Source organism: Hermetia illucens, chromosome 2 (genome assembly GCF_905115235.1).
Source record: "Hermetia illucens chromosome 2, iHerIll2.2.curated.20191125, whole genome shotgun sequence".
NCBI classification, from domain to species: domain Eukaryota; kingdom Metazoa; phylum Arthropoda; class Insecta; order Diptera; family Stratiomyidae; genus Hermetia; species Hermetia illucens.
The window spans coordinates 185,274,434-185,301,002 of record NC_051850.1 but is presented as its reverse complement, the minus strand read 5'-3'; the positions used below and the strand labels follow the sequence as shown (position 1 = coordinate 185,301,002).

General features: G+C 43.9%; 1 protein-coding gene across 2 annotated transcripts in view; it reads right to left on the bottom strand.

Moving 5' to 3' along the window:
* Positions 1-25,892, bottom strand: part of LOC119649727 (troponin C) — a 46,536-nt gene extending 20,644 nt beyond the window's left edge. The window contains exons 1-3 of one of the 2 annotated variants that reach the window (XM_038052008.1): positions 25,662-25,892; positions 4,690-4,761; positions 4,584-4,614 (exon numbers count right to left, since the gene is read on the bottom strand). In XM_038052008.1, coding sequence (XP_037907936.1) covers positions 4,584-4,614; positions 4,690-4,761; positions 25,662-25,673 — 115 coding nt within the window. In that variant the 5' untranslated portion in view covers positions 25,674-25,892. The remainder of the gene's footprint in view (positions 1-4,583; positions 4,615-4,689; positions 4,762-25,661) is intronic. The other variant, XM_038052009.1, reaches the window with a different exon arrangement.
* Positions 25,893-26,569: the final 677 nt, after the last annotated feature.

The following is a 26,569-nucleotide window of genomic DNA, read 5'->3' as shown; positions in this document are numbered from 1 at the left end:
TCCAGAAAAAGTCAACAAAGGGGTGAAAAACGGGCTGATGAAGCTGGAAGAGCTCGTGGACAGAATTTCACAATACTTTCCATGTGCCGAACTATCTCTTGCGGATATTGAGGGACTATCTGAGGAACCGCTCCTTGCTCTATGAATCGCTAGGGGGTCAGGGGAGGATGGAGGATGGATGGAGGATGGAGCAGGGATCCATCCTAGGGCCGGACCTCTGGAACGCTACCTATGATAGTCTACTTAAACTCGTAATGCCAAAATAGTCACACCTGGTCGATTATGCAGATGAAGTTACCGCGTTACCGCGAAAGTACATAAATGGGCAGATCTGCGGGTGTCTGCGTACCTCACTGTCTCTGATCCGGCTGTGATGGGGATCGCGGGAGTAGACCCCGTTGCCCTTCTTGCCAAGGAGCGTCAAACTATATCGCTAATTCGGAAGCAAGGTGAGATTGACTACTTCCTTACTTAGTTCTTAAGTGCGCATGGTGGTTTTCAGTCTTACCTGTACAAAATTGGAAAGGCACGATCTCCTGATTGTGTGTTTTGCAATGGAGTTGTGGACGACGCCTATCACAATTTTTTTTTTTTTGTGTAAGGTGGGATGGGATTTAAACAGGGGCGCTGACAGGAGAGGCCATGTTGCCCATTACGTTCGGGTCCTTCTCGTTGCAAAGAAGATAGAGCTCGATTGATGGAGGAGCCGGATGGCAGGGGGTTCCTTGAATTTTAAGTTGCCTTCCTCCTTTCACCTCCCGTTGGTGAAAGGAATTGCCTGATTTGAAGGCTCCGGGTGGGGGGAGAATTCAGGGACTAGCCGACGTAATGTGACAAACGGTTACAGGCTAGCTTTCTGACGATGGGGGAGGTAGTTATTTGGTAGTCCGACGACGGACCGAAGCGGGAGTGCAACACTCTATACGGAAATGCATTCACCTACCCTCCCCCAAAAAAGGTGCGACAAAAATGTTTTCACCGCAAACTAGCCGCACTTCAATGCGCGATATCCGTAGCTCAATTTGCAGCATCTGGAGACATTTATTCAAAGCACTGCAATGAGAGCAACTCATAGACTGTTTTGATTAGATCTATGGGGAAACAACGGATATAGGGGGCACAGAGCATCGGAAGAGTTACTGGGAGTACGGAATCCAGTTCTTACAATGCCTTCTGATTGTCGGGTCCCCATACATCTGTTTGGTAGAATATATCAAGTTATCCTGAAACGTAGGGAGAACTGTAGGGACTTGGGACAATATGAGAACCGAAGGGCGGCAAACTGGGTGATTGACGAGCGGTTGAAGGCCGGCGCATCGTAATCTGCAGTGATAGCCAGGCTGCATTGAGGGCGTTGAGTTGGCCTTTGGTCAACTTGAAAATCGTTCAGGAATGCAGAAACCGTTTGAAGTCTATCTCTACATTCAATACGACGGAACTACTCTGAGTGCCTGGGCACTGTGGCGTAGACGGAAATGAAATCTCTGATGCTTTAGCAAAAGAGGGTTCAATCTCCCCCATGCCGGGACCGGAACCAGCAATTTGAGTACCAGTAGCGTTGACTAAGGCTGTCTTCAGAAACTGGGAACAAGCTTCCCAGAATGATAGGTGGCAGAGCCTAAATGCTGCTAGACACACCAAAATTTTACTGTCAGAACCGAAAATGGGTACCGCCAAGTTTATCCTGTTGAAAAGCGGGAGGACTTGCAGGGGTATGGTAGGCATTCTGACATGCCCCGCCTATGGGCGCACTAGGCGTCAGAAATTCAGTGCCGATGTTCTCCACTTTCGATGGGTAGCATCACATCCACCAATAGAAATCCTGCGATTCATTAACGAATCCGGGATATTCCGTTGGATGAGAGTGTCAAGTACAATGGAGGTTAAGGGAGATCCGATGCTAAGCGGCCTGGAAGACAATGTCACATAAACCAGAAGAACGAAGAACGGAGAACTCTACTGGAGCTTCGGAAGACGCAGGACGAAAGATGCTGAACTACCAGAACTTGGTTGGTAGATCCTTCGATGAGAAAGTTACGGTAAGGCAGTGAAGTCTATAGACCTTGACGAGATAACGAAGAAGGAGGACATACGAACTGGTGCCGCAATTTCAAATTCCCGACGGCAATGTCGACGTAATAAAGAATTTACGGAAAGCGTACGGTAGCACACAAACGGCAATTATTAGCTTGCCAGTTGCTTGGGTAAACAAGTTGCTGGAAGCTGGCAAAGTGAAGATCGGATGGGTTGTCTATAGGATTCGGAAGAAAATATGTGCTATATGTGCTATGTGTTCTAAATGTCTGGAATACGGCCACATAGCCAGATTTTGCACAAGCAAGCACGATAGGTCTGACCGATGCAGGCTTTGTGGCGAAAAAGGACACCTGGCACGAAATTGTGAGAAAGACCCTGAATCCATGTAGGCTTTGGTGATAAGTGCCACGCCGCAGGAAGCGGAAAATGTCGGTTGCTGCGAAAGGCAATCCCTGAAGCCTATAGACCGGTAATGGCTAAGTTGAAAAAAAGCAGGGACCTGCAGATAAAGTGCCCAGTTTTATTTCGAAGAATAGTGACCATTCTATTCCCATAGCAGTTCGCGGTTCGAAGAGAACATTCCACAGCGGATATACCAAGTATAAGAGAGGATGAGTTTACCATTGCCTGAGAAAAGGTAGGGGCTAAAAAGGCATCTGGGCTGAACGGAATACCGAACGTGGCTTTGAAGGTGGCGATAAAAGCAAAACCGGAATAATTCGTTTCCACTTTTAATATCTGCTTGGAAGAGGGCACCTTCTCGACTCAGTGGCAAAGGCAAATGCTGGTGCTGTTAACGAAGAATGGTAAAACACCTGGAGACCATTTGTTTGCTAAACAGTATGGGAAAGTTGCTGGAGTGCGTTATATGCAACAGGCTGCTCCCAATTGTAGAGGAAGCAGGAGGCAAGTCCGCACAACAATATGGTTTTCGCGCCCGTCGATAAACGGTGGATGCTATCAACGCAGTAGTCAATCTGGCAGAGGCAGGAATTGAAGGTATAAGGTGGCAGATAGGTACCAAAAAATATTGTGCCATTGTCACCCTCGAAGTGAGGAATGCTTGTAACTCAGCGCAATGGCAGTATATATTAAGATCCTTAAACCAGCTGAATGTTCCCTCGTATATTCAGCTAATCATCAGGAATTATTTCGTGGATAGAAAGGTCCTCTATGACACCGTGTAGGCCCTGTTGAATGTTTAATACTCGGCGGAGTGCCTCAAGGCTCAGTGTTGGGTCCACTATTCTGGAATGTGATGTACGACCATGTGGTACGCATCAAACTTCCGCGACAAACTACCCTTATCGGCTATGCAGACGATATCGCAATTGTAGTAGTGGACCAACACCTGGAGGATGTTGTCTGGGCATCTGAGATATCGGTTAGACTGTTCAAGGATTGGATGGTATCACATAGATTGGATTTGGCGGAACACAAAACTGAGGCTGTACGGTTTCGTGTGAGGTAGCATGTGATAGAGTCCAAGCCTTTCATCAAATACCTTGGCATTATGCTGGATCATCGATTGACCTTGAAGGAATACTTGAGTTATGCGCGCGAGAAAGCGACGTAAGTTCTAGCTACGTTAACTGGCATGATGCCCAATATTGGAGGACCCAAACCACCGAGGAAGCTGCTGCTAGCCAGAGTATGTTCATACACCCATTTTGACACCAGCCCTTAATGTTCGGGCGCATAGGAGATAATTATCTTCAGTATATCGTCTGAGTCGCTAGCGCATTCCGAACAACATCAGACGAAACAGCTTTCGTAGTCGCGGGAATGGTGCCCATTGATATTTTGGCTGAGGAGATACGGACACCATACAATTGGAAATTACGTAGTGACCATAATGCTGAAGATCGACGACGAGAAGAAAGAGGGCGCACAATCAGGGTGTGGCAGGAGCGTTGGAATAATTCTCATAAAGGAAGGTGGATGACAAGCTGATTCCAAATATCCAGCGTTGGATTAGGCGTAGCCATGGAGATGTCCACTATCACTTAACCTAATTTTTAACTGGACATGCTGGATGCCGCCGGTATTAGCATCGTTCTGGACATGACGATACTCCCTTTTGTCCTCAGTGTATAAATGAATACGAGGACCCGGAGCACATACCCTTCGTATGTCGGAGAGTTGCCAATGAGAGGGGACAGCTTCAACTTCTCTTGACAAAAGATCCTTCCGCAAATGTTCGAATCAAGAAGGGTGGAATGCAGTTAGTGGCACCATAAACTGTATTCAAGAGGAGCTTTGAAGGTTAGAGCGCTTACGAGAAAGCAGCAGGGAGCGAACAATGCTTACCGTAGGAGTAAGCCGATAGGGCTTTAACCCGCCTCGCGATGTAATGTCTCCAGATAGTTTCGTGGGACATAGTGGGTCAGAGAGGTGGTTTTAGTGATTTAAAGCCCCACATTGTGGCTTTCGATGCTTTCCACCTCTATAAACCAAAAAAAAACACAGACATGAAAGCCTAATATAGGGGGTGCGTGGCTTCCGACTAAACTGATGACTATGTTTAACTAGAATGGAAAGCTTACCTGCAATTTGTTCTGGAGTTAGGTCTTCATCCTGCAGAAGAGAAAATGAAAAATCAATACTGTATCTGAGGACACACTAACAAGATTCAATATATAGATACAATACCGCTGAACAGAAAAACCCAAGTGTTCCATATTTCGTAGTTCCTAGCTGTGCAACTTTGCTCTGTGGAAATCTCTGAAGAATGTCAACAGAAACATTATTTTTTTAATTAAAAACTTCCCATCATTAATCGAATACCACGCTTTTGATTCAATCTTTTTTTTTAAAAAAAAAGCTAGGGCGCAGCTCAAGCTGAAATCTTATGTAGTCTTAGCTACTCGAATAAGTGTTAAGAGGAGATACAAGGTCAGTTCTTGAGAGAAAAAGTGGGAAATCCTTGCGTTTGTGTTTTCAGCAAAAAGAAAAACGATAATGAGCGCCATGAATTTGGTTATATGAATTAAAATCTAGTGACGACAGATAAATAGTATAATGATAGCAAGCGTTTTAAAAGTGAAGAAAATAAAAATAAATAGTAACCCCAGATAGTCCGGAGTGTTGCTGCAAAGCACACAGGACCTGAAATTTTTGAATTATAATTTCAATTTTTTTGGTGGTTTTTGTACGTAATTTTGAAGTGCAACTATCAAACTGTATTCAGATTTCGGTTGAAAATAGACCAATTCGAGCTAAGGGATTCGATTCTGAACTCAATTAACCCTAAATGTTTTACTATTATTTCAAGAACTGACTTATATTTCCTCAAATATTAAAAAAATATCTTAAGATTTCTGAAACTAAATATTCTTTTCAAAGGCAGAATATTTAAAAAAAAAATAATATTTTCAGCTTTCGGGAATCTCCACAGTTGCGAAGTCATCATTTATCTATTCTGGACATTTTCTGGTCGACGGTATTGTTCAGCGCTTAGACGAAACAAACAAAATATGAACCTTAATAAAATGTAAAAAAAAGATAAAGCGAATTCATTGGAAAACGAAATATTTAGCTGAAACGAATTAAATTGTCATAAAAGTAATCAACAATTGCATGAACGTAGCAGCAAACTATTAAACAAATTCCACAGAAAAATCTAATGTTAAATATCACATTTATTAAGTAATTATTGAGCCTTCGATTTTGTTAAATATTTGCTGAAAGGCGTCAAGTTTAATTCCAAAGGGAGACCTGAGTTTCCTCAAATCAGTAGTGTCCAAAATTTTCTTTTGAATCGAATAGTATAAATGATGAATGATGGATTCTAATAAAAGCTACGTATCCGGATTGCATTCCACCACAAATAGTTAAGGCATGGGAATGAGTTACGTTAGCAATCTTACTTAAGTTTGTAGGAAATCTACAATAAACATTAATCAATTCCCGAATTATCTTGGTTTATTCAGGGATGGTGACTTCATGAGGTCCATATTTTCAAAAAGATACATCACGAAATCCCACAATCAGTAGCGAGCTTTTAGTTAAATAAACAGTAATTTGTGGAGATACTTTATTTTTACTTTCAACAAGTTACAAGTGTATCAACAAGTTGATGGATGTTGTTTACTCAACATTCGAATCAAAATAAAAAGAAACATTTGCTGAATTGGTATTGAAAGTTAATGGAATGTTCGTTTAGGATTCACACACTTTTTAAAGAAGTCTTTTAACTCGATTTTGTACTGCGTAGAGGTGCCGTAGTTCAGTATTTTATCTTTTTATCTTTATTTTTGATTTTTTGTGTATCTCAAAGGGTTTAAAAAAAAATTGACCCGATTACTTTATAAAACATCTAAAAATACATCTGATCGCCTTAATTTAAATAGCTTCTTAGTTGATTCTGTCCTTTTGAAAACAACTAATGAGAGGATCTATTTTCAACAACTTTTTATACATTTACACTTAACGACACTATATACAAATTATGGTAAAGTTTAGGCTTTGGTTCTTGTACCAATTTAACGTAGCCAAATTGAAGTATTTTTGATTTTTTTGGGCCAAGAAACGAATTTTTACTATATGTAGCCCTGAGGCGAGATTATTTTGCATAAAAGCCTATAGATAAGCTTGATTGCCAAGCACTAATATGTAGCAGTAAAAGCATGATGATATGGTACATATGAGAAGCTGATGCAACTTAACGATAAGCATACAAGCAAGTGTCTTTTTGGTTTAATTTAAATATAAACCTACTTTGTCAAAATATTGTGGTGCGGCAGGATCTGCAGCATTCGAAATTTATTTCGAATGTTGCGGATGCGGACGGGTAGATGGCGCGGAACTCTCCACTCACTCATTTTCTCAGCTATTGCCAAGGCGCAGGAGGATGACGCAGCACTTCAGAGCCTCAAGTCCAACCCCAAATACAAATTTCGGGAGTTGCCAATCTTCGGCTCAAACCTCTCGCTCTGCTGCGAAGACTCGGAAAAGGGACCTCGGCCATACATTCCGGCCACATTTCGCAAGGAAGTGTTCCACGCAGTTCACGACTTGGCGCATCCCGGCATCAGGACAACAAACCGGCTAGTCACCGGCAAATACTTCTGGCCCTCCATGAACAAGGATATCAATTCCTGGGCCGGAGAGTGCATCGCATGCCAGAAGTGTAAAGTCTCCAGGCATGTAAGGAAAGAAGTGGGCTCATTCCCCCGCACTACCAAGCGTTTCCACACCATACACCTCGACATAATAGGGCCTTTGCGAGACTCGCACGGTTACAAGTATTGCCTCACAATCATCGACAGGTTCACGCGGTGGCCTGAGGCAATACCTCTGAAAGACATTACGGCGCAATCTTGTGCCGAAGCCCTCTGCCGAGAGTGGATACCTCGCTTTGGCGTCCCTGCAGTGGTCATCACTGACCAGGGAATGCAATTTGAGTCCACTCTTTTCTCGGAGTTAGGCAAACTCCTGGGTTTTAAACGCCAGCGGACTACGGCATACCACCCGCAATCCAATGGGATGCTGGAACGTTGGCACCGAACACTGAAAGCCGCCTTTATGGCACGCGACGACCCGTCCTGGACTCAAGTCTTGCCTCTCGTCCTACTCGGCCTTCGTACAACCCGCCGAGAGGAATTTGCTGCCAGCCCCGCGGAGCTGGTATACGGGGAGAACCCAAGACTCCCAAGCGATCCGGTCTTCGACAAGAGATCGGGTCTCACGGAGTCGGGGTTGGTGCGTCTGCTGAGGGACAATCTCCGACGCATCAAAGCGCCACCACCCACTCGGCACTCGTCCATACCTGCTTGTTCGCCCAAGGAACTGGACACATGCACGCACGTGCTGATCAGGACGGATGCCGTCCGGAAGCCGCTGCAGCCTCCATATGAGGGCCCGTACCGCGTTCTCGAGAGGGGAGAACATTTCTTCCAGGTCGAGATCGGTGGTCACAAAAAGGCGGTCTCTTTGTCCAGGCTGAAACCCGTGTGCGCCCCGAAGCAGCGTCGTGTCCGCTTTGTGGATTAACGGCGAACGAAGTTCAGGGATCCGTCGCCGAAACCCTCTAGGTTTCGTCTGGGGGCGGAGTGATGTGGCGCGGCAGGATCTGCAGCATTCGAAATTTATTTCGAATGTTGCGGATGCGGACGGGTAGATGGCGCGGAACTCTCCACTCACTCATTTTCTGAACGCACCGGGGGAGTGGAGAATTAGCGGTGGAAAAATGCCGTTGTTTGGGACAGTAAGGATCGCATGGAAATAAGTCGGTCTCTTCTGTTCCAAACCGCGGCGGCATACACACGTAACCACCTAAGGTTTTAATACTCGTTATTAAATTCAATTGATTGGCTCGGTATAGATTGTTTAAAAATATTCCATTTAAAACGTGACTTTTCTAGACAATAGTTTTATGATATTCAATTTCTTTAACCAAATTTTAATGTAACATAGCAAAGCTGTTTATAAAGTGATTATCCGATTAGAAGTACTTAAAAGACCGAGTACCCCGTCTTGTCCGCATCTTTCCTGTTCATTGAAAAACAGTTTCAACATAAAATCAATCAAGGAGTTATAATAAATAATATAAACTGAATAAATAATTTTGCCCGGCTAGATCGGCAAAATATCTCTATGTGCGACGATATCCTCTAAAAAATTAGAAAGTGTTCATTTCAAGTTGCTGAATAAATATTTGCATTTCTTACTCAATTTCAATGTTAACTGTAAATTAGATGGTTCGAAATAATTCAGTGACAGAACAATATCATTTACTTATGAAACTAAACTTCTTATGCCTTTTTGGTTCGTTTGAGATTTTATTTACTTTGAATTTATAAAAAGATGACCAGTGTCGAAGAAAGGAAATCTGGGCTCGAAGTGGAACTTCTCCTATCCACATGGTTGCCATTTATCCCTCGGTGGGGTACAGCGCTTCAATCATACCCACGCGTCACCGTTCACGGTTACCTGAAATGCCCTTCAATTCTCCCTACGACTTCCCGAGACACCCGCACTCCTCCTTTACTGCTCTGCGATAAGTGCTCTTGGGGCAACTCACTGTCGGCCATTTTGGGAGCCAAGCCAACAATGCAATTGTCGCTCCCTTTTAATGTGTGACTTATGCACTGCCACTTCCATCTTCCGATCACATTGTGTACGGGTGCCAAGTTTGAGCAGCAACCAAGTTCTTCGTTTGAGATAGTGTCAAGCAAGCCAACAGCAGACAAGTCCTAAATCTACTACTGATCATAAAGTGGTTGATCTGATTGTCCGTACAGTGTCGGTCAGTTGAAACCAAACTGATTTTATAATAGGTTCTATACTACGTTGCGTACGGTGATAGAACTAGCAGAAATTCAACAACCTCCTACCATTATCGTTACGGTCGCCAAGACCATGTTTCCCCATCACATGTCTGCGTAAGGTGTTGTCAGAACCCACCTTGACATTCAGATCATTCAACACGATCACAACATTACCTGTAGGAAACCTCACCTCAACTTCGTTTAACTGCTCCTTCCCCACTATATCGGACATCTCCATTGCAGCTGGAATTCTGTCAGAAACCGGCTCCAAAGTCAAGAGAGGCTGTCTTGCGTTGACCGTCAGAAACAACCCGACTCTGGATTCGTGTCTGCTACCACTTGGCTTTCTAGAGTACATAGGCCCATTGCCATTATTGTGGCGAAAGGGAGAGGAGTATTCGTCAGATTCCCATAATTACTTTGCTTAAGCCGAGAATGTTCAGCTCATATCGTTGGAGTTCCCGCTCAGCTGGAGAAAACAGGCATTCTAAGGGCTCTCGCTATAGTTATCGAGGAGCGTGTGCACATTCCAGAAACCAATCATCTTCCATTTTTGATAGCCAAAGGTTGTCGCCGTGAGGTCAGCCATGTTTTGGTAGCGATAAACCTTCAAAATTTGCAGGTTGCTAGCCCACCATTTTTCTATCTATGCTTTCACAAAAACTCAGAGATCGGGATAAATCACCTTCCCTTTTCCTCTTGTTAGGCCTGTTTCTGCAAGGATACACTTCTGTTGTGAAAATCCGAATATTAAACCCTAGTCCACTTGCTTTTCGAGATAAGACACTGTCTCAAACATCGGGGAGCCCAATTAGCGCTGTGGTGCGCCATTTTGGTGCTCTGCAGATTCTAGGTTGAGCTCAAGGGAGGTTTTGTAGTCTATTACTAAAAATTATAGTAAATAAATTATATATATTATAGTAATTATATATATTATAGTAATTATATTATTATATTTTATATTTTATATTATATAATTATATATATTATAGTAATATAAATATAAAATAAGTAATATAAACGTATTTCGGAGCCTAGGTAGATTTCAGTGGCAGCTTCTTGATCTTTTTCAGATTTTTCGGTTGGGTAGTTGCTGAGAATGGGTCTGTGAAAGAAATGATCACTTTCGACCTCTCGCACTGCCCACCTTTCTATCAGATGTCAAAACTAAGACCGGCTTCGGAAAGTACAAACTGAGACCGTTCATTTGATTCCCTACATGACTACATGTGGTGGAAAAAAATATACATCCGCCTTTTGAATATATGGGAAACCCCCCCCCCCCCCCCCCCCTAAAATTCGACGTAGAGTAGTGTAGCTCACAGTTCTCACCTTTTCGTCAAATGCGTGTGGCTGACGGACAGACAGACGGACAAAGAGACAGACAGACGGGCAGAAGGCGCGGAAGAAATTACATGTGGCCATAATAAAAAGTAAGAGTGAACATTTTAAGCGACTATGTGAGGAAGCTGACACGGGCCCCTGGGGTGGCCACTATAAGACAATAGTATCAAAAGTCGAAGGCAAACACTCCCCACCAATTTCTTGCCCTACTCTGCTTAATGGAATAGTAACGGATTTTTTCCCACAGAATGTGAGTACCACTAACCTTCCCACTGTCGAGATAGACGTCGAAATTCCCATGGTAAGTGAAAAGGAGGTCCCCGAAGCTAAAGCACCGGGCTTGGATAGCATCGTCAATAAAGCTCTCAAGGCAGCAGTGAAAATAGCGTCAAATATATTTGGCGAGGCGCACCACATGCCTTAAAGAAGGAGCATTTACTACGCAATGGAAGAAACAGAAATTGAAGCTAGTCCCCAAGACAAACGAACCTTTGGATGAAGCTTCTTCCTATATTCTCATATGCCTTTCAAATAGTACTGGCAAACTATTCCAACTAATAATCTATTACAGGTTACTTTCAATTACTGAAAAGGGCGACGATTTCTCATAGAGACAGTTCGGTTTTCGAAAGGGGACGTCTACAGCGGATGCAATTGTCCTGGTGACTAACATAGCTAAGACTGCATCTGACGAGGACAAATGTTATGCAGTGATCACACTCGATGTGAAGAACGCCTTCAATCCCACTAGATGGAGTAAGATACTTCAGTCACTAATCAACTTAGGTGTGGCGAAGTACCTGATACGTATCGTTGCCGACTTCTTAGTTGATAAGCTTCTGTGAATCAGATGAAGGAATGCAATTATATCAAACGACATACGGAGTCCCACAAAGGTCCGTTCTAGTGCCACTCTTGTGGTTTGATTTCGCGGGCGACATTGGTGTGATGGTTGTTGCATGCCTCCTTGGAGAAGTCGAGCTTATAGCAAATGAAGCAGTCTATGAAATGAAATCCTAGTAGAATGCTCGTCTACGACTCGCAGAACATAAGACGGAAGTAGCCCTTATTACCAAGCGCAGAAAGTGCACGTCCATGAAGATCAAAGTTGGAACACATTGCTTGCGCACACAATAGCACCATACCACCCCGTGATTTGCGGAATTCTCTCGCTTCTATTTATAAAATAATGTAACAATCGAGACCTTAGCTTCATGGACAGAAAAGTTAAATTGAACGGATTCAGAGTCTAACCACACTGTACGAATAGAACCAAATACTGGATGCCAAAAGGAGAGTAGTTATTATCTATTTTACCTGATCTACCAGATATATTGTTCATTCCTGCTATATCTTACATAGCTTGGAACTCAAACAAGAGGTAAGGAAGAAACCGTGATAAAGTCGACAGTGACATCCGTGAGGATGGCTACCATTTTTCTGGAAATAACATAGTTGTGCTGAAGGCAGTTAGGGACGCCAGGAAACTAAAGGCTTTGAGACTTTGAAAATCTTGAAATAAGCCAAGGACAGAAGGCTGAATAACGAACTTTGAAGTCGATTGTGCGAACTGCTCAAACTATTGTTATCTTCAATTCCTAGGTTTAATCGATTAACTCGGCAGAAATTGTCTTAGCCAACAAATCTATTTGTCCGCAATGTTACAAAATGCAATCACAAAGATTAAGGAGGAATGCAGAGGGATGACAATCCTTTGGAATGATCTTATGTAAATGGAGTTTCTATCTATTTGTTGAATGGTTTGGTCAATAGATAAACAAATTGAAGCCTCATTGAGATAAGGTGATACAATTCCGAGTGATTATTTTTTAGTCCTTGTTGTGTTTGTTAACAGAGTTGCTTCTTTTAGATTGGATTTCCCAATTTTCTTGGTCGTAAGTTTGATCTGGGTTGAGTTGTAAGGTTCTCGAATCATTAAGCGTATTAAGTTATTGTTCTTTATCCACTTTGGGTCACTTCGTTCCTCATGCCCACCCTAATAAGTTAGTTCACGCAGCTTATTTGATCATATAACTTCTGTACATTGGGTGCGCCACCATATCGATCGCAAATGACGAATCTTTTTTCTTCAATCTTTGTCGCGTTCACAATCGCTATTTTGTTTTATCAAATGCCTGATCTGGGTGCAATCGCAAGGTTTTTAAATCCCCATCCAGCGCATCAAACAACCGTTGTTTTGGCCGACCTTTTGGTCGTTTACCATCGACTTCAATGTTCAGACCAGTCTTGGGAAGGGAATTCTCGTTAGCACGTATTACGTGATCGTGTAATCGAAGACGCCTTTCTCGCAGTTTTTCCGCCATCGGTGCATCCCCAGAACGATCGCGAATATTCTCATTTCGGATGTGATCAAACCGTGTCACGCCACTAGTCCAACGCAACATCTTTGTCTCCATTACCGGCCAACACTCAGAACCATAGAGGTCGACAGGACGGACGACATCGTGTTAAATTTTAGATTTGAGACGTTCGTTGATACGTCGATCACAAAGAACAGCAGTTGTGGAACCCCATTTCATCCAGGTTGCGTTAATGCGTGATTCAAAATCACTCTTCATTATGGCGAGATGATGATCATCTTTGCTACAGTGTGACATCCGGCGCAGCTCTGAATGCATTACTCAATTTGCTGCTCTTGGATTTGTTTATTTAGAGCACTGGTGTGAGATCAGCTCATAGACTAATGCGATTAGATCTATGGGAAAGCAATAGTCAAGGGGGGCACAGAGCATTGGAAAAGTGATTGGGAGAACTAAATCTAGTTTTTGCAATGCCTTCCAATTTTCAGACCCTCATACATCATACATCGCAATCTGTGGCGACAGTCAAACTGCGTTGAGGGTGTTGCGTAGTACTTTGATCAATTCAAACATCATTCAGGAATGTAGAAACCGATTGAACTCTGTTTCTAGATTCAATACGGTGGAACTACTCTAGGTACCTGGTCACTGTGGTGTAGAGGGAAATTAAATCCCTGATGCTTTCACAAAAGAAGGTTCAATCCCCTCGATGCCGGGACCGGAACCAGCAATTGGAGTATCAATAGCATTGGCTAAGGCTGTGGTTAAAAACTGTAAACAAGCTTCCTACAATGACAGGTGGCATAGCTTGAACGCAGCTAGACACACCAAAATTTTCCTTTCAGAGCCGAGCATGCAGGAATTCGGAAATCAATAAGATGCTTCCTTGGTGGTTTCATAGAGGCAGTTTCTCCTCGGACAACCTCATTCCATTAACTGCCTGCGAACATACGAGTATGTCGTCGCTCTTGCATCGTTGAAATTAAGTCGGTTTAAATCAAGTTGTTAGCAGAGAACAGAAAAATGGCCAGCATGCGCCACCTTTCATTATTTCTCTTCAAACGGTTCAGCTGATATCCGTGGATGTATTGACTAGCAGACGGAAGCCGCAGTGGATAGTTCAGACATTTGGCAAGGGCGATGGTTCTCCCTCTCTTTCTTCATCTCTTAGTCTGTCAACCCCTTCCGCTAAAACTGTCTCCCTACGGAATTAAAGTGTAACTATTTAAGACTAGGATCTTGCTTATTTGTGAAACTTTGGTCATGGCATACAAAATTAGGAATTTTTACCGCATTCGAGAGGAGAATCTTTCATGTTAGTTGGTTATTTGGTTGGTCTCCAGTGTGCGAGTAGACGGTATCGATGTACATATAACAAAGAAAAATTTCAGCTGTATCGTAATTATGTAGTCAACTATGAAATTGTGCCCAAAGGACTGGAGTTAGCGGGTCACTTGATGCGGCCTGACGAGGAAAACCCAACCCTTAACTCACCCTCTATGGTGAGGAGCGTTTAGGACCTCTCTTTATTGGATTGTTTGCGTATGTCAGAAAACAACGAAAGAAATTCGTTGGAAAGAATGAACTGGTCAACCTCGGCACGATATTGAGGTGTCTGAAAGTTTCGATTACGTAGGCGAAGATTGAATACCGGTTGTTGGTTATGGCATTCAATAGGATCCACCACTACCCCTGGCTGGCCGACGGCTATGTCGACCTAGAAAGACAGCGCAGTTGAATAGAGTTGCCGAATTCATAGATGTTTCACTAGTGTTTCTAGTTTTTCCCTGAAATTCGACTACCCTTATACCATTATCGGTGCACTGTTATCCATAATGTGATCGAATTTTTGTATTTCTCGATACATATTCGACTCTAAAAGCTCAAATAGTCTTGCATTGCTGGTCTTCTCTGATTACGTTTTGGTGTATCTTAAGCTGATAGCAGTAGTTGGTTTGTAGATACTCAGCGCTTTCACCCCTTGTACAGGGTGCGGCAGCATAACTTCCTTTTTTAAAATGCGCGCCACTCAGTTAGTTGATGTCATAGCGGAGCGCTAGTGGTCTCGTTCAAGAGGGGATACTGTAAAGTTTTGTCCCGACACGGTTCAGTCGCCATCATGTGTTGGAATAGTGAGGAGCGTGCCTTTGCCGTTGAGGTTTACTTTTCAAGCGGATGTTCGGTTATTGTAACACAGCGTGCATTTCGGAATCGCTTTAATTTAGCCCCGTTGGCTCCCGTCCCAGACCGCAAATCAATTGTTACATGGGTCACTACATTCAGACAAACTGGAAGTGCAACAAAAGGAAGAACTGGAGTCCCTCGGCCCGTTAGATCACCTGAGAACATTGAAGCAGTGAGAGCGTCAATGTTGCGATCGCCACGGCGTTCTGCGCGCAAACACGCATCTGCCCTTGGACTATCCGATCATTCTGTGAGAATTCTTCGTGATGATCTTCATTTTCATCCCTATATAATGGCGATAGTGCAGGAACTTTCAGAACGTGACGAGGGTGCTATTGTTTTTTTTTAGCGATGAAGCCCATTTTCATTTGTGTGGGTCAGTTAACAAGCAAAGCATGAGCTACTGGAATGACACCAACCCTCGAGAATTGTATCAAAAGCCTTTGCATTCACCCAAAGTCACAGTGTGGTGTGCAATTTCCTCAGCTGGAATTATTGGTCCCTGGTTTTTTGAGGAAATGAGTGACAGTGAATTCGGACCGGTATGTAAACATGCTACAGAATTTTTGTTTTCCACGGCTGGAAAATTTGGATTTGGGAAACACTTGGTTCCAACAAGACGGTGCAACAGCACACACTTCAAGAGCATCGATGGCTGTTTTGAGGGAACACTTTCCAGAGCGCCTTATCTCAATTAGAGGCGATTTGGAATGGCCGGCACGCTCTCCCGATCTGTCCCCTTGTGATTTTTTTCTATGGGGTCTATGCCGCACCCTGTATAATAATGAAATCTATGAGTGATATTGACCCTGCAAAACCGCTGATAAAATCAGGATCAATAGTACCTATGGTAGAGGAAGATGTACCAGGCCTTAGCTTCAGTAGAGTAATGGTATATGCCGGAAAGTCAAAAATTTGTTAGGAGTAGCAAACAGGAGGACCTTCGCTTGAAATTGAAGCATTGGGAACTTACGCCTGCGGTATGTCTAGGTATGACACCGATCGTCGAATTATTGATGATAATCATTGCGAATTAGGATGGGAATTCCATAGCTATCACTGTTATTTTGAAGAAAGATATGCATACAACGATAGGTCCTGGTAACACTTCGTCAACCATGACCTGCACCTAACAGATTAATTGGGTTTGCAATTATAGACAAGAAGAATTTTTGACCCCCTACATGAGGATGGACGATTCCGTAGCCTACACAATGACGAAATCTATGAGCGATACCATGACCGTCCGGTTGTGGATAAAAATTGGCTCAATAGGTTACGGTGGGCGGGTCACTTAATCCGTATGGATGAGGATGATCCCACCCGGAAAGTCTATAAGGGCAATATCTATGGTAGAAAAAGAAGACGAGGCAGACCCTGCCTAAGATGGAGCGATGGCGTGGGCCAGGACGCCAGACAGCTTTTAGGGATATCGAATTGGTGGACCTCAGCGCAAAACCGGGATGTCTGGAGTTCCTTATTAAGGCAGGCCTAGACCGGATACCGGTTGTTGCGCCGTTGATGATGATGAATTATAGACAAAGATCCCTTATTGTGACTGCGAAGCCTTGGTTGCATTTTCCATTCATGCAGATCTTTAAAGTTCGTTCATGTAGATCTTTAAAGAGATAACCAAGGCAATTTCCTCTATCTTACAATAGCTCAGCTGAAATACTATCTATTCCCAAGGCTTTATTAAGTTTTTTCATGCAAAGAAGTCCTTTAACCTCTTCAATTGAAGGAGGTTCGGCTGATGTATCCCTATCCTCTAATTTCATGTACGTCGAAGCTGGGTTTTGTTAGGCGGTCGCTGCATTGAGTAACCTTTTAAAATACTCCTTTTATCTTTTTTCTGATATCATTGGGGATATCTTCGCCCATTATCTTCGTGCAACATTTTTTCAAGGTACCGTCTGTCAAGTAGGATTTAAAATCATGTCATTGCTGCGCTTGCATTTTTTTTCTACGTGACCTATTGCTATTCTGTGGAATATAGGGCATCCACACAGTCTTTAATGAGAGAAATCAATAGGACGCTTCCTTGGTGGTTTCAGAGAAGCTATGCCTTCCAGTTCCTCCTTGATTAACCTTATTTCGTCCAGCTTCATCATTGGCATCCCTTTGAACTAATTTCATGTTATTTGAGGGCAGTAATTCGGAAATTCCTTTCGGGATACTGTATAAGCGTCCTATTTGGACACATTCCTTGCATGGCAGTTCACTACGTGCTTATCACGTGTAGATAAACGCAGGCATCCATGACGACTGTGATTCGAACCTAAAGCTAAGTTATTCAGTTTGGTATCAAAACTTTATCCTCACTAACAGGTGGCTAATCTTGTATATCTCTCAACAGGGGATTATTGTATATCTCTCAGCAGGGGAAGCCTGTGTGGAGTTGCCAAATCTCCCATCAGGCGCGTCCCTTCGTGCGGATAAGGGAATGCTCGGCGAATGTGTCATGGCCATGCACATGCACGCATCCGGAGATGCGCGTGTATGGGCAAGTTTATGCGCAGGCCGGCTAGGTGGGAAGTAAACGCCCACCCGTGGATAAAAATTGGCTATGGGAAGGATACCCAGAAATAAAACCAAACATGGAGGAGCAGAAGAAGAATGAAGTTACGGTGCAGAGCTTCGGAAACCCAGTGCCGGCGGTTTCTGGGAGTGAGCAAGCGGGCTCCCGGCCGTCGATATCCAACGACCGGAGTGCCTCAGTAGTGGGAACCTTGGCTACTGTGGCATCTAATGTTACAAGCGTACGGGAGGAACTTGAATTAGCTCCAGTGATGGATCCGTTCAGAAGGAGCTCGATTTTTCGCAGATCTCCTCCCACACGGGCACAAGCCCCCACGATCGCTACCCCCAGTGGGAAGCGTATAGCGGGAGTCTTCGATGAGGAAGAATCACTGACGCCGATTCACCCGAGCGATGTTTTGGGCAATGATCAGTCTGGAGCTGCCTTTACTGCCCTCGGTAAAAAGATCATGAAGCTGTGTGAGTTTATAAAGGAGCGCAGGAACATTCACCAAAATATAAGGGCCATGATAAGAGGCATCAGTTTGACGTACGGCAAGGCCCAGGATGAACGAGTAGGGAAGTCGCCGATTGGAAAAGTGAACCAGGCAACTCAAGTAACGCCAGTTCAAAACACAAAAGGGGAGAAACCGGGAAAGAGGCTGCGCGAGAAGCTGAATGACTCAACAGGCCAGCAAACTTCGAAAAGAAAAAAGGACTCAACTCCCAAAAAGGCGGAGTTCATGAAAAGTACGTCTGAAGCTGCCAGTGAAAATATTGAGAAATGGGATCGAACCTACAAAGGCGGATGCGGAAGCTTGGAGGAAGGTAGAATCGCGGAAAAGAAATTATCGGAGGAAGATTAGACCGGAGGTGATTTTCATTTCCAAACGAGGCGAAGGGTCATACGCCGACATTCTCAGGAAAGTTAAGGCAGACCCCGAACTCATCAATTTGGGAGACAACGTCAGCCGTATTAGACGGTCGCAGAAAGGAGATGTTATGTTGGAACTTAAGAAATCCAAGGATATAACCGCGGACAAATTCTTAAGCCAAATCGGGAAGACTTTAGGGCAGGAAGCCGACATAAGAGCTAGCAGGCCGGAGATCACTATAATCTGCAAAGATATAGATGAAATCACGACGAAGGAGGAGGTTCGCGAAGCTTTGGAGAAACAGTTCGATCTTGCCGGAATACAAGAGTCAGTGGTGAAAACGCTAAGGAAAGCCTATGGGGGAACACAAACCGCCATCATCAGCTTACCAGTGGAGAACGCACTCAAACTGTTAGCAGCAGGGAGAGCGGGAATAGGCTGGGTTATGTGTCGCCTTAGGGAACAGGTGGTGTTAAAACGGTGCTTTAGATGCCTTGGCTTTGGTCACATTGCGAAGTCATGCACTAACCCAAACGACAGGTCAAAGCAATGCAGAAGATGCGGAGTGGAAGGCCACATCAGCAAGGACTGCGAAGCTGACTCAAATTGTCTACTGTGCAAAGAAAAGGAGGGTGTGGACCATCGGCACATTGCGGGCAGCAGCAGGTGCCCGGAATACAGGAGAGCCCTTAGCACAAATCGCAGATGAGGTTGATACAAATCAACCTCAACCACTACGAGGCGGCGCAGGATCTACTCGCGCAAACCATCCGCGAGAAAAACATCGATGTGGCCATACTAAGTGAACCATACCGAAACCGCGGTGGTAGCGTTTGGGTCAAAGACCAAACGGGCCAAGCAGCGCTGCGGACTTGTGGAGAACAAGCCTTCCAGGAAATAATGGAGCACCCGGAGGAGGGCTTCATCAGAGCGAAGGTGAAGGGCATCCACATCTACAGCTGCTATGCTCCACCCAGCGCTACACTCGTCGAGTATGAACGGATGCTTGCTGCTCTTGTTTTGGATGCAAGAGGACGTTGGCCGATCATAATAGGAGGCGATTTCAATGCGTGGGCTGTTGAATGGGGCAGCCGCGTAACTAATGTCAGGGGACGTGTTCTCCTCGAAGCATTCGCGGAGCTGGACGTGGTACTGGCGAATGTTGGTCTTCGTACACTTTCCGGGGAAGGGGCCTGGGGTCTATAGTGGACCTGATATACGTGAGTGCCACTTTAGCCAGTAGAATCGCTTGGCATGTCAGTGAGGACTATACTCACAGCGACCACCAGGCAATCTGCATAGAGATCAAGGGTGGATCGAGCTCGAAAAAGAGTTTTCGCAAAATGCCGGGTGGTATGCTTGGCTGGACAGTGAAAGCTTTCGAGGGGGACACGTTTTCCGCGCTGCTCAAATCCGACATATCCCTGAATGGTTTGGCTGGAGAGAAAGCCACCCAGATCACTCGATGGGTGACGGAAGCATGCGATGCTACTATGACCAGAAGGCGATTGCTCCCCAGTAGGCAACCCAACTACTGGTGGAACAATGAAATCGCAAGTTTGCGAGCCGCATGTTTTCGGGCAAGGAGGCTTTGCCAGAGGCTCAGGGGAAAACCACACAAGCACACAAGCAATTGCGTGGCCGCCTAAAGGAAGCCATTCGGAGGAGCAAAAAGAACTGCTTCAAACAGCTGTGCGACCATGCCGACATAAACCCTTGGGGCGAGGCTTCCAGAGTGGTGATGAAAAGGCTGCGGAAATCACCCCAGGTGACCTGTCCGCGGCTCCTGAAACAGATTGTTACCACTCTGTTCCCTCACCACGAAAATAGGGGAAGGCAAATTTTTGTCCAGCTAAATGACGGCATAATACGGCCCGTAGCTGTGGAGGAGCTGCTAGAAATATGTGGTAGGTTCGGTGACAACAAGGCCCCAGGGTTGGATGGCATCCCCAACCGAGCTTTGAAACTGGCAGTGAAGACTAGGCCCGACTTTTTCGCCAACACCTTCGAGGCGTGCATAAAAGAAGGAATATTCCCTGCCCAGTGGAAAAAGCAAAAGTTGGTGTTGCTTCCGAAGCCTGGCAAGCCACCTGGAAACCCAGCGTCGTACCGTCCTATCTGCCTGTTGGATACAATGGGGAAGATGATGGAGGAGAGTCATCTACAACAGACTCCTGCCCATCGTCGAAGCCAGCAATGGTTTGTCGGAACGCCAGTTTGGTTTCCGACGCGCCTACTCTACGGTGGACGCAATTGGCACGGTCGTAAACCTGGCAAAAGGTGCACTGATTTCTGGCGACTGCTGTGCCGTGGTGGCGTTGGATGTCAAAAACGCATTCAACTCGGCCAACTGGAATAGAATTAAAGGGGCGTTGGCTGACATAGGTGTCCCCGGATACTTAGCGAATTTGGTGGAAAACTACCTCTCAGAGAGGACTCTCTGGTACAGGACGGATGAGGGCCCCAAAGAGTACATTGTCACAGCCGGGATACCACAGGAATCGGTACTTGGTCCCCTGTTGTGGAATATCATGTATAATGGGGTGCTTGCTCTTCTCGTCCCAGAGGGGACTACGATTGTCGGCTTTGCTGATGACCTAGCTGTGGTTGTTGCAGCAAAACACCCAGAAGATGTGGAGGTTTACGCAACAGAAACAGTGAGAGCGGTAAAGTCCTGGCTAGAAAAGGCCGGGCTGACCTTGGCGGACGCGAAAACGGAAGCGGTCTTAATAACGAAACGCAGGAAAAATAACACTGTAAAAGTGGAGGTCGGTGGACATACGGTCGTATCAAAGCGGGCTATCAAATACCTGGGGGTAATAATTGACACCAAATTGAGTTTTAGGGAACATTTAGAGTATGCATGCCAAAAGGCAGCCAGTGCCACCACGGCACTTGCAAAAATGTTGCCAAATATTGGTGGGCCGAAACATTGCCGGAGGTTGGTCCCAACCGGAGTGGTGCGCTCCATCCTGCTCTACTCGTCGCCTGTGTGGGCAGAGGCGCTTGTAAACTCTCAGAGATGGAAACAGGTGAACTCGGTTTACCGGCGGATGGCTTTGAGGGTTTGCAGTGCTTTAGAGCCACATCAGATGAGGCAGTATTGGTGGTGGCAGGCATGATCCCGGTTGACATTCTGGCCAAAGAAATGAGTGTCCTGTACAATGCAAGACATATGGAGGGGCATGCACAGCGTAGAAATGCGGCAAGGTCAGAGTCGCTTGATCTCTGGCAACGCAGATGGGACGAGTCTGCGAAAGGTCGGTGGACGCACAGGCTCATTCCCAACATTAGGGTGTGGCTTGAGCGAAAACATGGGGAGACCAACTACCACATTACCCAGTTCCTCACGGGACACGGTGGTTGCTACAGGCAGTATCTGCACCGCTTTGGGTTGGATGATTTTCCGAACTGTCCCAGATGCGATGGCATACCGGAGGATCCAGAGCATGTGATGTTTCACTGCCCACGATTTGCGATGGAGAGAAGGAGCTTAAACCAGGTGCTGGGCAGGAGCGGGACCCCGGAGAGCTTGGTTACTGAGATGCTGGAGTCCGAGGAGAAGTGGCTTGAGGTTGGCTCCGCAATCATCCAAATGCAGGAGGAGTTGCTGAAGGAACAAAGAAGGAGGAAAGCTGCAAATAGGAGAAGGATGAGTGCCTAAGAGCAAACCTACCCCGCGAAGTAATACCTCAATGGTGGCCCCGCGGGGCTGGGGCTGGAGAGACGAGGGGTGGTTTTTAGTGGGTGTGAATCCCACACGCGCCCGCTGTAGTTCCGACGTTCGGGCGGCGGACGTGTCTTTCTAAGATTTTCCACCTCCGTGTACGCACAAAAAAAAAAAAAAAGGGGAAGTAGGTGTGGAGCTTCGTATCCATGAGAAAAATATCATATTATATTCAAGCCAATGGGTAAGTTTACTTCACCTTCCAAAGGAACTAAAGAAAGTGGCAATATGCGGTCATCAAGCCACTCAAATTAAACTGGTATGACAATGCATTTTTCAGGTTATTCAACTGGTTTGAGCAACACTATAACTTCTGTATACTTTGGATTCTGGGCCATATTGGAATAGAGAGCAATAAAATAGTCAATGAACTATCAAAGGAGGCAGAGGCAGAAACCTCGTTTTATGGGCTAGTTCCGTACGCGGAATTGAGAAAAGTTTTACGACCATAACACTCAGGATGAATGAAGGACAAGGGCGAGCTTACTGGAAATTGAAGAATCCAGGTTACTAACATAATAGGAGCATACAAACCAAATCTTTTGCTTGGTGGTTTAAACCTAGCCAAAAAAGCCTTAGGTTTGAAATTGGTGTACCTAAAGGCCACTGTAGGCTAAATTACCACTTAGAGAAACTGGGTAAATCTGCGAAGAATATCTACATATTCCGTGAGGAGGGCAGTGCTCTAGGCATACTCCAAGATAGTGTTTCGCATTATCCATTGTCCGAAGAAACGCTGAAGTTGCTAAAGTTAGATGACATTCTAAAATTTTGTAGGCCATATGACTAATTGTTAGAAGACTGTACACAGGAGATGGAACTGCCTAGGTAAGCCTTGAGGTTTTGTGGGACAAGAAATATAAATTCCGGTGGGTGGCTCAGGATCTCAGTTGCGTTCTGTACATCATCATTGGTATTAGTTCCCATTGATGTGATGGTGTTAGTGCATCTGGCCAGGTTTGATGTAGAAATTTTCCAGGATGGTGTCAAAACCAATTGTAGAAGGCGGCGATCGGCATCTAGAGCTAACCGTCGGAAATTAATAAGACGTTGCCTTGGTTTCATAGAACCTCTGCCTTCCAGTTCCTTCTCGATGAACCTCATTTCGCCCGGCTTCCCCATTAACATTCTTTGGGACTAGTTTCATGTCATTTGAAGGCAGTAAATCAGAAGTTCCTTCAGGGATACTGTACAATCGTCGTATATACGATATATTCCTTGCGTGGCAGTTCACTAGCCATAAGTTGAAAAATTTGAGCTTGATATGAATCGTCTTAAAGTCAGTGACTTCTTTTCTGGATGTCGACAATAAACACTTCTAATTCTGTGTTGTCTATGAGCATTGTCTGCGAACAAACGAGTACGTTGTCGCATTGGTGAAATTAAGTCGGTCCAAGTTGCTAGAAGAGACCAGAAAAATACCTAAAATAGGCCACTTTTGAAATGATTCAGTTGACATCTGCGGATGTGTTGACTAGAAGGCGGAAGTTGCAGTGTATAGGTCCGACATTAGGCAAGGACGATGGTTCTTTTTCTCTCTCATTCTCTATCTCTCTGTCTGTCAGCCGCTGTGGAATCAAAGTGTCATTGTTCAAGACTATGAGCTTGCATCCTTCTAAAACTTGGGTCATGGCATACAAAATTAATCGCATTAGGGAGGAAAATCCTTCAAGAAATGATTGGTCTCTTATGTGAGAGTAGATGGTATCGATGCATATCTAACAAAGAGAAATTTAATACCGATCGTAACTCGGTAGCCAGCTGTGAAATTAGGCTTAACGGGTTGGAATTAGCGGGTCACTTGATGCGAAATGATGAGGAAAACCCTACCCCTAACCTACCCTCTATGGTGAGTAACATTTGGGACCTGTCTTTATTGGTTTGATTGCGTATGTCAGAAAACAACAAATTCGTTGGAAAGAATGAACTGATCGACCTCAATACGATATTGAGGTATCTGAAAATTTCAATTACGGTAGGGAAAGATTGAACACCGATTGTGGGTTACGCTATTCAGTGGAACCCACTACCCCTGGCTGGCCGACTTGTAGGTCGACCTAGAAAGACAGCGCAGTTCAATAGAGTTGCCGAATCCACTAGTGTTTCTAGTTTTTCCCTGAAGTTTGGCTAGCCTTATACCATTATCGGTACACTGTTATCCATGATGAGATAGAATTTTTGAGTTTCTCGAGACGTATTTGTCTCTAAAGGCTCAAATACTCTTGCATTGCTGGCCTCCTCTGATTACGTTTTGGTGTATCTTAAGCTGATAGCAGTAGTTGGTTTGCAGATACTTAGCGCTTTCACCCCTTGTATATAGTAGCACATTGTATGAATTACTTTGCCTGCACTTTTGTTGAACTCGAAAGTATCTCTTTCAATTTCTATCTATAAAATACAGCTATATCGCATTTTATATTAAAATACTGGGTAAAATTATATTATTTTAGCATTTAGTATCTATTTTTTGTTCATAGTAAATATCTAGTCACTGTCTCATAAAATAAATGGGGAGATTTGTGACATATCTGCTCCCGAAAATTTTAATCTTCTTCAAAGCATTTACGCCCACTGTTTTATTTAAATACCACTTTATGGTTGGAGAGAAAAAGATAATCTAGAATTATATGTATATATTCAGATATTATTAGGTATATATCTTTTGCTTGTATTTTTTTTTATTTTTTTTCGATTTCTTTTCTTAGTCCATGAGTAGTGAAGGTTAGTAATTGTAATAAGGACGAAAAGTGTCTTATATCTTATATCTTTGACTATATTTTATGCTGTTAGATATAATTTTATTGAATGTCTACTGTCAATTTTCTCAATTCTCTCAAAACCAAAAAAATAAGTTAAGTGACCTGTTTCTTCAGGGATAAGCTTCAGATTATCTCAAAAATGAGATATTTTGAGGTATCTTTAATGATTGTGTTGGTTGTGTCCGCATTTGTAAAACTTCAATAAATTTTTGTTAGTCTAATGATGATTTCCATGCTAATGATGGCATTCCGAAGTTAGGCATAAATTTAAGTGGTCGAGATAGGGGATGAGAGATATATAATCCTTGGAAGGAGGCAGAGTGTTTTTCTCCAATGGATCCCAAGTTTTTACCCATCGATGTATGTTCAGTAGTTAATGAATGAAAGCACTTGATAGATCACCAAATTCAAAGTCACATCCAAAAGTCACAATTTGCAACAATAAAGCATTTCCAGCACATCATTCAATTGTCCAGCATATCCGCATCCTTTCAACGGACGTTCTGCTTTCCAAAGCAACCACGATCACTTGTACAACAGCAGGACACATTGTTAATACACACTTTCAGTTCGAACAGATAAAGAACGGACGCCAATTTTTTGGACAATTATAATAAGATACTTACAACTGAACTCATTTTTGGATATTTTTATTTAAAAAAAAATTCCTTAGCGAATACGCGAGTATAAGATATTAGGAACGGACGATTTAATTTCCGGGCCCGGAACGAATCCTTAGAAGAGTTGGAAGTCAACACCACCAGCAAAGCTATCACGAGTTGGTCGTAGATCACCAACCGAACACACCACGATCGCTTCTCAACTGAATCCAAAAATTTTGAAAATTCAAAGCGCAATGGAATTATAGTCGCGATCAAAATGAAAATTTTTTGATCTTGGGGAAAACGATTTTTTTTCGAAATATATAGGCTTGTATGTGTGGGTATTTGGTATGTTTGGACGTTAACAGTGGCAATTTGGAAACATAAACATTCCCAGTTGGAAAAGTGCGGTTTGAATTTTGGGAAATCTTCATGTCAACTTGCATCTTTGGATTGAATCTAAAGATCCTTTAGGCTTAAAGCCCGTTCTTTCAAGTTCACTCTTGTTGCATACAACCAAAAGGGACCCAAATAGATACAAAAAAAATCCTTTAGGCTAGTTCCTACTTGGGGTGATTCAGAATTAAATGGAAGATTAGAGAGTCTCGAAGCTCAAAGTATCTAAATTGTTAAACATATGCACATTCCTGGAATGCATTTAGATGTCAGTCTCCTCTGCATCGAAACTTTGAAATAGCTAGAACACAAGCTATTATAACCGTAATTCAATCTATTTCTGCTTCATCCTTTCACTCAGGAATTCATCAAATTTCCTGTGAGTTAAGATACTCGTATCTTTCACCCATACATCCAACAAAATCGTACATTTAATTTTTAATGGAGCCAAACAAATACACAAGCTCCCACGATCAAAACGGCAATCTGGACTCACAAAGTGGGAAATTCAAGTGAAGGAAAATGGAAAAATCTTC